The sequence below is a fragment of the Solea senegalensis genome, linkage group LG21 (genome assembly GCF_019176455.1).
Source record: "Solea senegalensis isolate Sse05_10M linkage group LG21, IFAPA_SoseM_1, whole genome shotgun sequence".
Classification (NCBI taxonomy): domain Eukaryota; kingdom Metazoa; phylum Chordata; class Actinopteri; order Pleuronectiformes; family Soleidae; genus Solea; species Solea senegalensis.
In genome coordinates, this window is record NC_058040.1 from 3,980,783 (window position 1) to 3,997,177 (window position 16,395).

General features: G+C 41.1%; 1 protein-coding gene across 1 annotated transcript; it reads left to right on the plus strand.

Annotated features, from left to right (window-relative positions):
- The first annotated feature begins 489 nt into the window (after positions 1–489).
- LOC122787035 (probable global transcription activator SNF2L2) lies at positions 490–11,814 on the plus strand. The gene is made up of 6 exons (XM_044053578.1): positions 490–1,029; positions 2,632–2,861; positions 4,409–4,514; positions 9,332–9,433; positions 9,570–9,714; positions 10,859–11,814. The coding sequence occupies exons 1-6, from the start codon at positions 934–936 to the stop codon at positions 10,990–10,992; spliced, it is 813 nt and encodes a 270-aa protein (XP_043909513.1). The 5' UTR covers positions 490–933; the 3' UTR covers positions 10,993–11,814.
- The last annotated feature ends 4,581 nt before the right edge of the window (positions 11,815–16,395 follow it).

Below are 16,395 nucleotides of genomic sequence, written 5' to 3' on the forward strand. Positions count from 1 at the left end.
CTTAAACTCCGATTTTTGTGTAAAGATTTTGGTAGAAAAACATTATTGTCATGTTGTAAAGAAACTTTTACCAGGGCCTTACAACTTCAAAAATACATTTTGAGGGTCAGGACTTGATTTTGGGGGGATAGGATTAGGATTTGGAGTAGATTAGGATTACGCATGTAGTTAGGATGGTTATGGGGGTCTATGAGGGTCACACAACAATAGAGACACAAGTATATGTGTGTGTGTGTGTGTGTTTTCCCCGGCAGCATTTTGCACAACATGCAGGGGGGAAAGAAACACTGATTTACAGAAACCAGATGTGTCTGAACATCGGTCCAAACTAGAAAAAAGTCCACTGTTTTCACAGAAACTAATGGAGCTCAGTGTTGCACAGATATTTTTTCGTTTCAGTCTTGGCAGAAACATGTGAAATCTGAGTGAATATTTATGCATTAATCACCATGCTGGAATTCTGTGTGTGTGTGTGTGCACATACATCATGAACCATGTGTGTGTGTGTGTGTGGCTGCAGCCCTGAAGTCATGTTTCCCAGATCCCCATGCATTGGTCGACATGAAATAACACACTCCATCCGCCTCCATAAACGCAATGCATACACTAAGCAACAATAATAATAACAACAATAATAACAAGAATAAAAGTTAGGGGGGGAAAAAATGGACCGGATAACTTTAACAGTAGGGGTAGGACGAAGAGAGGGAGAAAAAAAAAACCTCCCGTCTGGCAAGAGTCGATATTAAAAACATGCAGAGGGAGACAAGCTCGGGGCCTTCCAGAGTCAGGGAAAAAGACGTCGGAGAGCTGCAGACAGGAGATGGGCACGGCGTTTGTGTTTTCTTCCCCCACCAGCCCATTGATTTGTATATGAAAACATAGCGCTTTTATTCTCCCCCCTTCTGGGCTCTGCTTCTGAGTGATCAGCTGATGAAGAGACTAGCAGCTCGCCGCTATGCTGGCTTGCTAATTCTCTCCCCCACAGCTGCAGCCGATCCTGATAGCCAGCCTGCAGATTGCACTCAGGTAAATACCCTTTCTTTCTTCATGTCTCGCTCCGTCTTCCCCCTCTCGGGCGCACGATTCCGCCAGGCTACATCGCATGGGAAGAGATGGATACAAAAAAAAAAAAATGTGTGTGTGTGCGCGCGCGCGAGAGTGTGTCTATGTGTGTGCGCGCGCGCAGGGAAAGAGTGTCTGTCTATCTGTCTTGTGTGTGTGAGAGCGAGAGAACAGGGGGGGGAGGAAGAGAGGGAGTGTGAAGGTGTGTGTTGTAACAGATGAGAGGGGAATCTTTGCCAGATTAGTAAAGGAAGAGGCTTGTTAGGGTGATGGCACAAGCATGGAGCATCACACACACACACACACACACACAGAGACACAGACACTGTCAATCAGACACCTCTCAGCTGTGTCATACATCTGTGAGGATTACCCCTCCATGCCTCCAGTATTCCCGCTGTAACAATTGCAGCCCCTTAGAGAGCGAGGGGAGAGCAGAGGGGCTCTTTCAAAGCCTCCATTTGAGCCCAGCGATGATGAGCGGGATTTCTATTGTTTCCACTCGAGTGTTGTGTTCTTCTAACTCAATCCCATGTATTTTCGGGGGGGGGGCGGGAAGTGCAGGCATGCATCTTCCACCAAAGGCAGATGTTGTTATTATTGTTGTTGATGATGTTTTTGCTGCTGCGGCCAGTGTGGGCACACTGTAAAAGGACGATTTCCATCTCTGTCCTTGAGAAATGCATGTTCACAAGTGCACTCATGTGTATCACATGAAGAGAACGCTGATGTGTCTGAGCCCATGTGTGATTGATGCATCAATATTCTGTTTGGGATTGGACAGCGTGCCGTATCTCTGTCCTCCCTCCTTTTCTTCGGCTGGGTTCAGCTGCTGCTGCTGCTGCTGCTGCTGTATGCATACTCATGTTTCTGGCCTCTAATTGCCTTTGTGGAATAATACACTGTGGCTGCTGCAGATGTTTGAAATGGCTGGGGAGATATCACAGGATGCAGCAGAGACACCCTCGCCGTAAAGCCACACACCTACAAATCCTGTTCCACGTCTTATTTGAGTGCAAACCAGGGAAATGTGGATTCATATCTATTGCATTAGTAGCACTTTTAGACACGGAACATGGCTTCTTCAAATTTATTCACATCCATTGTGCCTTTTTTTTTTTGTTTTTTTCTGAAATGCGCCTCCCCTTGATAATCATCTGACATCAAAGGCTCCAGATGAAATAATCTGTCCTAAATTTTCCGAGCACAGCACAGCATTTGAGTTGCTTTATTGTAATGAATAAACAAATCCGCTTTTTTTTTATTTAAATACAATTGTCATTTATAAATCGATTATTCTGAATGCTCGTACTTAAGATGGAGCGTGAGAGTGCTTTCATTTTGAGGGTAATAGACTTCTGTAGCTTCCTATGTGAAGCATTGTATAAAAACATCTGGTCGACTGTGTGTCTGTAAGTGTCACATGAATGGAAATGGAAGAGGTTTGAATGGGAATCACTCACAGCTCTTCTTTACTCCTTATCCTCAACTGGCATCACACTGTACTTTTGTCTGCAACAATATACAGATTGTTTTGGATAAGTTAGATGTTGCCTCTCACTGCAGCCTGAGGCAGGAGAGAACGGTTCCCTGGAGGACATGGAAGAGGACATCGGTCTGAAGAAGCGTAAAGGAGACCAGCATGGAGAGAAGGTGCTTCAGGCCGGACAGGAAACGGGCGAGAAGGTCAAAAGGAAGCGAGGGCGCCCACCGGCAGAGAAACTCCCTCCAAATCCACCCGAACTCACCCGGACGCTGAACACACTGGTCGACATGGTTATCAACTACAAGGACGGGTGAGTGAGTGCTTGAACAGATGCTCGGCCATGTTCACAGATTACTATAACTATGTCACGACATGTTAAAATGTGAAGATATTTATGACCTTGAATTCATCACCACAATATTCAGATATTTTGACATCCTCTGAAACACCAGGGTGTTAACATTTAAGAGGGTTTACTGGCAGAAATGTGTATTTACTTTAAATAAAAGCTTGTTTTGTTTTCATAGCCTTAGAATCTGCCTTTTATATGTATTTTATTTTTATTTATATGTATTTTAGGTGAGGGCCTTGTTTTATGGATATACCAGCCAGAGCGTAAGATCACCGTGTAAAGAAAGAAGTCGACTTCCCTCACTAGTCCTTTAATTTGAACATACTTTTGAATGCTAACTGCATGCTTACAATAATGTGAACACACTGACAATTGATAATTAGGGGTTTAAGAAAATATTGATACGCTAAAATATTGCGATACTGTGCTGAGTGACAGTGATTTTCAAAGACAGGCTGCAGGCTTTTATCTCCCTCCTTCCACTTCTAACTAGACAAAGAAAATATATTATTGTGACACAATTTACAAAGATTTGAGGCTAAATTATCACCAACCAGAGGTTGAGGAGACAAAGGGGAAACATAGCTGCCAAGCTGCAGACCACAGCTCTGGAGCAACTCAAAACATTTGTTCGTATCCTAACCATGATCATGATTCTGTGCCTAAACCCTGACCACATTCATAACCACAAAATGGTTATGATCACCACCCCTCATTCCCTCAAAATACCAAAGATCATCACAAGCTAGTTAAGTCACTACCATGTTCAAATGCTGGTCTGTAGACATGGAAGTAAGATTACAGAACATAAACAACGGAGGATGCATAAAGAAGTATGATAAAGAAGTGACTTTACACAAGTTTGTTTGATTTCATTTGATTTTAACCTCACTTTGCATTCAAACCACTTTGTTGCCTGGAACGCTGAATTGGAGCCAGCGTTTACTGTGACATCTGTACAGATGTTACCTATGAGCTATAATGGCGTTGCCAGCTGTGTGTTCTCTCACATACATGTCTCATAAAGCCATCCTTCATTCTGTCTCAACATACGCACACATATTTCCTTTTTGTCCAACCTTAGATGATCTATTGATAATGTATATTGTCTTATTGTCCAGAATCAGATCAGCATTACAATGTTCTTGCTGTTGCAGTTTGTATTTATCTTATTTGCTGGAGCACCGAGGTCAAGGTTCAGTTTGGCTTCCAGTATTTTTGCTGCATCATGTAACATGATGATTTAAACGAGCGTAGCAATTCTGCAGATATCAACGTAATAAATCTGGGATTGTGACTTCTTCATATAGAGATATACTAAGAACACATTAAACCAATGATTAGAAAACCTATTTTATTGCTGCAAACAATATGATTTAATCGTCATCCAGAATAAACAACCTTCGAAAGATAACAAGAATGGATTTGTTATTTCAACAACGTGTTGACATTATGGAACGGATTCTTGATATGAAGACATGATCTGTCACGTTGTGTTATTACAGGTTGGGCCGACAGATCAGTAAAGGCTTTGTCCAACTCCCCTCTAAGAAGGAGGTACCCGAGTACTACGAGCTCATCCGAAAGCCCGTTGACTTCCGAAGGATCAGGGTACGTGTCGCTGAATATCCGGATGAGACACGTACAGATGTCTCATCTGCTGAGACAAAAGCAAGTCAGTGGGGGATGAATCGTCATCTGGTAAATAATCCTTCCAAAGACAGCGAGTGTATTTATATCACTCACATCAACACTTCACAATAGCCAGGTGTCTCAACTACTGTAATGCGCTTTACGTTGGTGTTAACGTGTGCTCTTAAATGTGAGCACATCTCCCTTGTTCTGGCTTCACATCACTGGCTCCCTGTGCGCTTTAGGATTGATTTTAAGATTTTATTCTCAACATATAAATCATTTCACGGGCAATCTCCAAAGTATCTCTATCACTTAATTTATCCAGGACACTCAGATCATCTAACCAGCTGCTTCTGGCTGTCCCGAGGTCTTGACTAAATCTCAGGGGGGACAGAAGCCTTTTCAGTTCCAGCTCCAAATCTCTGGAACGCTCTGCCGCCACATGTTCGGCTGTCCCCCACACTGCCTGTTTTTAAATCAAACCTCAAAACGCACTTTTATTCCTTGGCTCTTGGCTCGGCACGAGAGTTGCCTATTTTAACCCGTCTTTCCTTTCCTATGTGTCTTAACGCTTTTTATTATTTTAAGGTCCTGTTGGTTTGAAGTTGGTCTTAGTGTTTTCTTGTGTTGTTTTTATGTCCAACTGTACAGCACTTTGGTCAATTGGATATGATTCATCGAGAAGCAACAAGGCTTGTGGCTTGTTGTAGAACAGATTAATCTTCTGTAGGTAGCTGTCGGAGATTGGACTTTCTTGAGCTAAATTGAAAACGTGTCACCCCTCATCCAAGAGGCTTCTTCAGTTCTGATAAATTGGTGGGAAAAACCAAACCAGGTATTTAACCTCTGAGGCTGAAAACTGTCGAGAGACTTGCTAAGTTGCATCTGAGTTTTTCTATATATATAATATACAGTGTTGGGAGCGGGGTTAATACATCACAGTATACTGTTGAGTTGCATCTTGTTATTTCTACACATGGATTACAACACAACACAGGCGGAGACGCAGAAAAAGTGGGCGAATAATCTGTCCACAACAGAATCCTCACTCAAAGGACTAAACTCTCGTCCCAGCCAGCGATCAGAAACAAGTGCTCCAACACGGAGGCAGAACACCTAAGACTCAAAGTATCAGCCACAATGTCCAGTACCACCTCCCTTAAACTTCACCACAGAAGAGAGGAAGGCGCTTACATCTCCACAGAAAGACCAGGAAATCACCGTCTTACCTTCTTCTTACCAACAAACCGACGAGAAGGTGACCAACATGGCTCCGTTTATCGCAGTGTCAGCATTCAGCAGGAACACGTAACATTGTAACTCACTTGTAACATGAGTTGACACTCTCCTGTACTGTAACGGGGCGCTGGCTGCATCCTCATCACTCTCTGTTTTGGTTGCTATTGGAGATTGCCCGTGAGTCCAGTGGACTAAGACACTAATGCCGCATTTCCAGCGGATCTACTCGCCTCGCCTCGCTTTAAGTAGGGTTTCCACTACCTGCTCCGGCGAGGTTCCAAGCGTGCTTAAGTACAGTAGGTACTATGTGATGATTGGTCAGACTGCTGGCCACTGACTGGCCAGAGAGTCCCGTCACAGGAAGAGACATCCCACTCACAAATCAAGCTGAACGGTGGCAAACTGTAGATCACTTAAAACTACTTAACATTCCTAAAAACGTGGGTTAATCTCCAACAACGACAGAAGTTTGGTGTAAAGTCACTAGTGTGTGTGTGTGTGTGTGTTTGTGTGTGTCAAACACAGGAAGGGCTGAACAATCTGCTTTGTTCAACTCAACGACTCTCTCGACAGGCTTCAGCCTCAGAGGTTAAATACCTGGTTGACAGTATAGTTTAAATATGAATATACAAATTGTTATAAATTAACATTTAGAATCATGATAATGATAATATAATACATATGAATAGGGGCAAGCTGCCATTATGACATTTAATAATGGATTTTTGTGGATCTATGCTGGTCTGACATGAACAGAACTGTGATACCTGTGCTTTTCCTGCTATGACAGGTCAAAGTGGCCCTTTGAATCCAAAATAGGTAACTGTCCAAACCCTTGACTGGTACTGTATGTCAAAATTGTACTCATAGCTTTTAAAGTTGGTGTTTGTATTTTATTAATATAGCAGATCACAGATTATTTTCATTCATATTGTGGAAGATGTCAAGTAAAGATACAAAGACGTTGCTTTTAGCTCTAAATTAAGTTCAGCTGAGGCAGAATGATTTTTTATTTAACATTTGACAAATGGTAGCATGGGAGATGCTGTATGGATCACAACTGTATGAGATATTTCTGTATATTTTTGTTATTTTATTTTTGCAAGTAGTGTAGGTGGAAAAAGGAAATGTAATGGGAAATATACTCACTGGTTGGCAGGAAAAAAGGAGAGCACAGTCAGGTATAACAGGAAGAGGCAAAACTTTTGGAAGGAAAAAATGACAAAACCCTGAGGAACACTGAAGCCTAAACAAGGAAGCACGGGATAACATGAGTATGGGTGAAATACATCAGAGCAGACAGCAGCAAATAAGAGACAAACACATAAAAATAAAGTCCAATAAGTCCCAATAAGTCATTTAAGTTTGTTTTTAATGGATCAGATCCTAACAATTTCACACAAAAACTCAAAAGTCTGAGGATTCATTCTTCGGGGAACAATGATTGTTTGTTTACTCATCATCTCATGGTAGTCCATGTGAATGTTGAGAATTTCCTGTGTGGGTCTCAGCGAAGGACTGAACACACTGCCGTCCTCAGAGCCAAGCTGTTATAGTTTGCCTCGGAAATACGAGACAGCTAAAAATAATAGCATACAAAATAAAAGTATGACTCACACAAGCTAAGCAATCAGCAGCGAAAGCAGAAAACACCAGCATGACAGAATGACACCAGCAATGGGCTCGAATCCAAAAAATAAATAAACCACAAACCTGATTTATACAAAGAAAAACGGGGGTGGAATAGGCAGTTTGGTCGCTTTATTTTGTTCACACTAAACTGTGCTAATTACTGTATTTTGAGCAGCTGTAGGTATTCACCTCAAAATAAGTGGCAAAGCATTCTCGTGATCTAAGCCACAAACATGTGTGAAGCGTGTGATAACACGATTTAGTCATAATAATTAAAAAAAAAGAGCTTTAATAAGCAGGTCCCCTGGTGATTTAAAAAAATGATTTTTTTATAGATAGATAAAATCTCTGCACTCTTAGATTCGTGCAGTTTTTTCACTTTCATCTGTGAGCTCGCGACCTTCAGTAGAGGACACGTGACCAAACAATAAAACAGGCAGACAAAGAAAAGTTTGTTACACACATTTATGATGGGTTTAAATGTCACTGTATTCAAAAATGGACATCTTAATTCACAGTTATGTCTCGCTCGCGCTGGAGCATAATAAAGGAGGGATGGTCTACACAGCAATAACTTAAGTGACCAATACGTTTCTAAAGTGTAAGTAAGCATAAGCACACTCAACTGAATAAGTCAGAAGTCAGTATGCCAGACCATAAATCACAGACCTCATTATAAGAGAAGAGAAGTACCGTGTGTCTTCATAAAGGTGGGGGAAATGTGAGACACCTGGCAGTTCACATTTTCTTGACCTTTAATATGACATACATCAAGTGTATAAGAGCGGAGGAAACGGCATCCAGTGCACCTTCCAGGTTACAATTATGCATCGACAGTAATGGACACACGGGGCTGAAAGAAACGACTTCAGAAAGACTACTTCAACCCGAACACAGCCACAGAAGAGACTCACCTTAGAAACAGCAGCAACCAAACACAGTGCCGGAGCCATCACAGGTGCAGCCAATACATTAATAATGTGGGCGGAGCCCGGTGAGAGAGAAGCAGACCGAAAAACAAATTCCGTCCTCTTTTTTGCTAAAGTGGGCACATTTTCAAATAAAAACAAACATAAAAAGCAATTTTTTTTATGCAACAGTCACTCACATTTCAAGCACAGCTCATTGTCCCTAGATGAGTAGTATTATAGGACATTAATGCACCGCTGTGTACAGATACCGGTGGTGCTAGTTGATTGACATCAGCAGAGTAACATTTTACCAGCAACATTAGCTTCTGTGCTTCCGGAAAGGGAGTTTGCTCCACTTGAGTCATCGTATTAGTGCATTTCTACAGGACTAATAATAACAAGAGCAGACACGGAGAAGCATCTTCTGCTCTTTTTCTATGAAGCACTTAACATTGAAATGATTCACAGACGACATCTTTTTACGCAACGAGATGCCCATGCTGTCTCCGTCGCTGATGGATGGACCTCCTGTTGCCTAACAGAGGTTCAGCTGATGCAGTCCACGCCAGTCAGACGGTCTGAGATAAATCCTTTGTTTGTGTTTTGACTTGTGAATCAGGCCAAGCACTGACAACAAATCGAGAGCCGGACATTAACATAATAGAGCTCATTGAACCCAAAAATGGTTATTTCTGAGTCGCTGCTAGATGGATTTCTCCCATTAGGCAGAACTGTCCTGGCTGTTTCCCTAAGCTACCCAAGTGTACTATAGAATAAATCTCATCTCTATCCCAAACTCACAAAAGAAGGAAGAAAAACTGAACATCCTTGAAGATAGGACACTTAGTAATTTCCCACTGTGTGTATCCGTATCACCTTGTCTGGGTTTGCATTTAAGGATCTTGTGTTTAAGTTTGACAAGATAAGAATGTGCCACTGGAATAAATAGTGTATGAACAGCTTTGTTACAGTGGTCACATTAAATGTTGTTGCTCACCTTCTGCTTCACAGGAACGTGTGCGCAATCACAAGTACAGAAGTGTGGGGGATTTGGAGAAAGATATTTTCCTGCTGTGTCACAACGCTCAGACTTATAACCTGGAGGGATCTCAGGTAAGCCCGGAGGAATTCTTTAATCGAGGAGCAACACAATCGTTTTTTCAAATGGTATTTGAAAAGTATGCGGTTGGCTCTGGTTAACCGCGCCTGTGCCTGCGTGTGTGCGCGTTGTCTCCGTTTGCTTCCGCAGATCTACGAGGATTCGATCGTCATTAAGTCTGTTTTTGAGAGTGCAAGACAGCGAATTGTCACAGATGAGGAGCAGAGAGAGGCGGTTAGCACGAGTCACAGCGACAATGGCAGCAGAGCTGAAGACCAGTTTGTCCCATCAGCAGGTGAGAGATTAAAAAACACCAGGTGGGAGGGTGGTGGTTTTTACAAGGGACCAAACAACAAAGTCTGTGGTTTAAAGCTGCACTCAGAATCAGAATCAGAATCAGAAGAGCTTTATTGCCAAGTACGATTTGCACATACAAGGAATTTGTTCTGGTGTCATTGGCGCATAACAAGCATACAAAATTTTCTAAAGTGAACAGTAAGTGTGATTTGTCACTGTGTGATTTGTGTTGTTATTATTCTGCCTCGGCCTTTGTGAATAGGAACAATAACGGTATTTGTGTGCTGCACCGTTCATTTGAACCCGTGTCAACCTCAACATGTGTCAAACTGCTGCACGACTGGGTTTGTTCAACAGCAGAATTCACGTCGGAAACCTTTCACACGTTTCTCTTAATGTTTTTAGTTATACTCCAACCTGTTTGCAGCCATCTTACTCGCACAATGTTGCTGTTGCTGTTGCGTCTGTCTTAAACCGTAGAGTCATGTGAAGCTGATGTGTGAACTCATTTGGAAATGGTTTGAATATAACGGGCATTTGTCTATGTTTAAAAATTACGCACTACAGATTTAACGACCACTACCACCCCAGACTTACCCCACTACTTTCAGAAATCACAACCCTGGGTCCATATTCTAATATCATTTCAGTATCTTAGGACCACACTTATGTATCTTAGAACAGGGGTTAATTCCTTAACATTGGGGGAGACAGTGAAAAGGGCAGGTGCACATAAATGAAAGACACGGGAAATACAGGAGGGCGGGAATTAATGACACCTGAAATGAGAGAGGATATGAGTTTCAAAATAAAACTAAACAAGCAATAATATAAGAACTAAAAGGGAACTGAAAGCTAGGGTTGGAAATCCTGGAAAAATAGTTTGAAGTAAAAGTCCAAGCCCCTTTCTTCATGTTTCCCTCTGAAGCCACGCCTCCAGAGCACAGGAACACACAGCGCTGGTTTCTAACTTTTTTTGGATACTTGATCAGATGTCACGCGACACACGAAAACAAAGCACTGCCATCCCGAGAAACACCGAGCAGCATCAGCATTGTGTGAACTCATCTGACAGCAGTTTGCATGTTTATATTTAAATGTCACACATGAGAGTAACCCTCTTTTCTCTTTTCGATAACCAGTGAAACCATCACCAGTGCAGCTAAAGAAGGGGATTAAAGAGGAGAGAAGCAGAAATACCATTGCCAAGAGGCTCTTCAGTGATTTAGACAGTGACGAGGATCTAGAGGCTAACACCACAAAAGACGAAGGGTGAACTGAGAGCTTGAATGGTCAATTTTTTGTATATTTTTTTTTTTTCATGTCTATTCACTGCCACATCCTTCCTCAATGGTTTCCTCATTTTCTAAGCAAAATAAAGACCGGAAGAGCCACTCAGTGAGAGGCACCCTTGGGATAACGCTTTTTCATTTCAATGACTCATGTCATTCTAAGACGTCTTGCTGCACTTTGTGCTTTTCTTCTAATTTCGCTGGTCTTTTACAATAACTATGGTTTCCAGTTTATCTGCCTTAGTCCCAGTGATTGCTTCTGCAGATATATTATGTATCACGCCAGTTTGACTGACTGTTTTTAATCTGTATATTTGATTGTATGGAGAACTTTCATATGTCTTGGAGCATGATGATTTGTAACGTCTCACCTGGAAGCGGCTCCTCCAGGAGGAGACGACGTGTCGAGGGTCAGAGGATGGAAGCACACGGGAGCATCTTTTGAACACTCTACGCGTGTTTGAAAATCTCTTTAAGTGTGATTATAGACTATACATCTTTGATAAAAATAACAATATAGAATAGTAATAAACACACATGGTTGAGGTATGAAGAGATTTGGATTAGTACTGATAGTATGCCCTTTGTCTGTTTCTGATATGTGATTAAACAAGTCTGGGTTCAATCAAGGGTACTCAAGTTTAACATTTGTATCCTTGTGCTCCTGTATATTCTCCTATTGTAAAACTTGATTGCTTTTCATTCCCTGTCCTAGATGTTGGGGGGACAGAAGACATAATTGTTAAGACAATCCCAGGAAACATGTATCACTTCAACACTTGCAAAATAAATTTTACCAAAAAGTCCCACTGGTGTGTGATTACTGATAACATGAGGATGTAGTAGTAAACAAAAACACAACAAATCAGAAGATGGTGAATGTTTCCATGTAGTTTTATGTGTTAATGTTATGAATCTGTTCAACACAAATTCACCTTGCGCCGTCAGTCAGCATTATTGTATTTTCAACAATAGGCCAACAGGTGGTGCAAGAGATCTGATTGATGTTGATTACTTTAATTGTGGTTAATAAGTGACTGTATACGAAAAAACAAACAAACATCAGAACAATTATTTTATATTCCACTTCTGCCAAATCATTTTACCCAATTCTTGCACGCCGGACTTTTATTGCAGCAGTTAGTGCATAATGTGCTGAGAGGAAAGACAGATCACAGCAAAACCTTTTGGAAGTTCACTCACAAGAACGACCGACAGCTATGTACGGCAAAAAAAAAATTACACCATTTTTATATATATATATATATATATATATATATATATATATATATATATATATATATATATATATATAATGGATATCATTTGTATGGATGCACCAGTGCTGAAATGCTTCTTTTTTTTATCTTATCATTTCCACTATTATTTTGTCTTATATTTACCATTCTTAAATATGTATATGCACATAGTACGCAGTCATTGCTAGGTGTCACATGAGCCCATCTGTGGCAATGTCACAGCCAGTCTGTGCCCACTCAGCCACACGCCGATGCTGCTGTGTTTGCGTCATGTAGAGTCTGAATGACACCAGTCCAATCACAAGTGATGAAATTTGTGACATACAGAGGACATATGGGGAAGATGGATGACCTAAACAAAGCTGAAAGTCAGTCTGTAAGTACATACTGCATTTGAATGTGTTGTCATACAGAAATAAATGTTGTATTTTATAACTGTAAGTCTATTTTATGGAAATAATGCGATATGATACCAGCACAAGGTCTGTTTATTTCAGATTGTATCTGTTTTTCAAAACAGTTCACGGCTTACTGATGGTAATACAACAAACTGCATGTACAGCAAGTGCAAGCATATAAAGCAGGGAGATATTTACTTTACCTGTTTGAAGGTAGACGAAAATGGCTAAAAGTCTACCATGATCTTTATAGTTTGATTTGCACAACGTCTCATTCATTCATTTTCTACCGTTTAGCCTGCACGTGAGGGCCACCAGGGAACTTAGTGACGAACAACCATTCACTCACACACTCACATTTATTGTTCAGTGTTTAGTGTTCAGTGAATCCAATTCATGGTGAATGAATGAGAGTGGACTCAAATAGCCAATGGCAAAAATTTGAATGCAGTAGATGCTGTTTGACCAGAGAGAGAGGCAAAGATTAAGCAGTATAATTTCAATATTTTACACTAAACTGTGAGGATTTCCACCTAGATCAGCAAATAACATTACTAGATACCGTATACACTGGTTTACACCTGAAAAAATACTTCAGGGGCGTAGTGACACTTGAATATTGTACAAATATTAGCATGTAGATGTCTTTGGACTGCGCAGATTGCCCGGTTTCAGCTGAGATGGGCACAGCTCTCCCCGCGACCCTCATGTGGGGGATGAAACGGTAGAAGATGGATGGACGGATGTCTTTAGACTTGTACTTCTATGTACTATGTCATGTTTGGGGCCAAGTGTGTTCACAAAATGAAAAGCAATGCAGGAAAAGGCTGAAGAACTTGATGATTTTTCACATACAGTACGTGTCAAAGTTAGTGAGCTTTGAGCATGTTTTTCTGCAAAAGAGAAACAACAATCACATCAAAAACAATAGGATTCTTGCACCTTTGGTGACCCAGTAAGGGAAGATATGTGCAGAGATTTCTTCATTGAGTGCAGCAGCAATAATAAGCCACATGTTTCCTCCTTCTATAGATTCATCCCTAATGAATAGGTCTTCTCATCTATATCTCACAGTTAAACTATTCCTTTAAAGCTGCATTGCATGTTAGTGACCACTGGGAGGCAGAAATGTTTCCAAACAAAATTATAAACCATTATCCTTAAGCTGATCATGTTCGGGCACACATTAGATTTATGTTAATCTGATCTGTTTGCTTTACAAACAGTAAACAGTAAGGTGGCATGAAATTGCCTTTCATGACTGTGTAATACCAGCTTCTACCACTTTTGTATTTGGGATTGGTAAAAAAAGGTCAAAAGCAGACTTCGCTATTGGAAACTCAGACAGCCGTTGATTTCGTCGGAGGACTCTTGTTAAAACCTGCTGTCAGTCAATCAACTATCAGTATCCAGAGACAACAAAGGACACTGTGAGCAGAGGAGAGTGCTACGTTTTACTGTCTTTAAACTGGAATTCAATGTCAAGTCAAATATACAATATTCATGCCCTTACTGTGACTGGATGTATAAACATGAAGTCATGGCTCCAGGTGGAGACTGTGGAATCACGCAAGGAAAACACTTCATTTGCTTTTGAAAAAGCTGACGTTAAACTGTTATGAGCTCCTTTGTGATGAGAACTTTGTGTAATTCTTTGGCAGTAATTTAGGAGCTCATCGCTTAACAAAATGCTTTTCATTATCAGGAGAAATATTGTGCCATTACAGTAATGGGCAATTTATTTGCTTAATCTTGTTAAAAAAAAAAAACCCAGCCACATCCACATTCATCTGGACAGGAATTTTCAAGGGAAATGATCACAGCAGAAAGGAGCGGCACTATTCTGTATCCAAACAACAAAGAAATTAGATTTCACCCTGACTGTGTTTTTCACACGGCGCTGGTCATTAAGTTCCAATGTCCATACTGTCACGCTGAGTCTTTAGGACAGTGACTAAACAAGAACAAGAACATTGTCTCTTGCCTCTTAAAAGGAACTATATGTACCAAATGTATTATATTTAAATGACCTCAACGTGTCATCAGTGATTAAAGGGTGGTTTGGTGTTTTGGTCTTGTGAAACTTTTGGTGCTTTTCCACTATACAGTTCTGGCACGACTCGACTCAGCTCTATGGTTTTTTGTTTTTTTTTGCTTTTCCATTAGCGATAGTACCTGGTGCTTTTTTTAGTACCTGCTGTGGTGAGGTTCCAAGCGAACTGGGCCGATACTAAAGTGTGATGTCAATAAGACTGCCGAGTGTCGTGACTGGAAGAGTCATGAGTGCGACGTCCGACACAAGAATCAAACCGCACAATGCCGAACTGTAGATCAGGTTAAAAAACAAAAACAAAAACAAAAAAAAGACTCACAACCCAGCCGTATTTTAATTCAGTGACTGTGTCAGACAATCTTTTTAATAAACTGATTCTAATCTCAGTTACACCGAAAATAACTGCTTTGCCCGCGTTTGCGTCACGTGTCAAATAACGCCATGGCACTTGCTATGAAGACCCCGCCCACATCAAGTCAATCCGAGTCGTACTAGAACTGTATAGTGGGAAGGCGCCTTTTGACATAAGGGACATACGGGTCCCCAGCAGAGCTTCTCCAACACAGTGGGCTGCAGCTACTGTATGTGACAGAAATGTTAGGGAACCTAAAAAGCCTCAGAACGACTCTCAAAAACGTCTCGACCAGATGACAAGTGAAGAGGAAGTGTGGCTACTCTCACTCTCTCTCTCATACATGTTTGTGGGTATTTAATCTTTTATGGCGTTACAACATTACACATCATTACAACTGCGAATAATAATCATTGATTAAATAACCACCATACAGGTGGCAACAATGCTGATTTTAACCTTTATCTCTTCTTCATTAGAATTGATTTTGTAAATTACGCTGCAATTAAGAGGACCACGGATCATCAATGACAGCAGGTATGAGTGGATATATGGGAAGCATCGTCGATGTTGTGAAGGAGAACGTGAGGGCAGTTGGTGTGACAGAAGAGGACACAAGGTTCAGGGTCAAGTGGAGGCAGATGTTCTGAAGAAAGAAGAAGAAAAAGAAGATATGAGTGGACGCCATGTGACTGCTTTCAATAGGAGCCTGGTTGAACATCATGGCAAACATGGCAGCATGTTATCCCACGGCTGTATCTTTGTGAGTATTACTGTGGCTCTGCAAACACTCTTACAGCGCCATTAGCATTGCTTTAAATTGAATCCCATGAGTGGGAGATGGTAGCATGCTTTACACAAATAAGATAAGTCTTTGTTTTCGACTCATTTATAAAATAAGATTTACAAACGTTCGTTCGCCGCGTCTACATTCAAATCCCACATCAATCATGGGGAAGTTCACAAAAACATGACACATCAGGGTGTCTATCATCTCGTTCAGTCAAAGTGCATTTTCTGCAGGTCCCCAGGTAGAAAAAGATAATTACAACTAAATCTCATCAATTTACAGTATTGAGATTTGCTCAATAGATTTAATGAAGTGCAGAGTGTCTGAAGTAACCCCTTCTCACTGTTGTTTAGAGATTAATGATGCGCTTAGTGTGGTCTAATAGACATATGGTCTGCCAGTAAATAGGTCTGGGATGTGGCACCTGTGTGTTCTTGATGAAAAACCCACATGAACGTAATGGCAGACCAAAGAGTGAGATACGGCTGGAGGGAGACGCACTAATGGCTTTTGGGGATTAGCAGGTCCTGAGGTT

Excerpts from the sequence above, each read along its gene's own strand:
- LOC122787035 (XM_044053578.1), top strand. The coding sequence starts at position 934 with ATGAAGAGACTAGCAGCTCGCCGCTATGCTGGCTTGCTAATTCTCTCC. Across the intron at positions 2,862-4,408 it reads GTTATCAACTACAAGGACGG|GTTGGGCCGACAGATCAGTA; the intron begins GTGAGTGAGTGC and ends GTGTTATTACAG. Across the intron at positions 4,515-9,331 it reads TTGACTTCCGAAGGATCAGG|GAACGTGTGCGCAATCACAA; the intron begins GTACGTGTCGCT and ends TCTGCTTCACAG.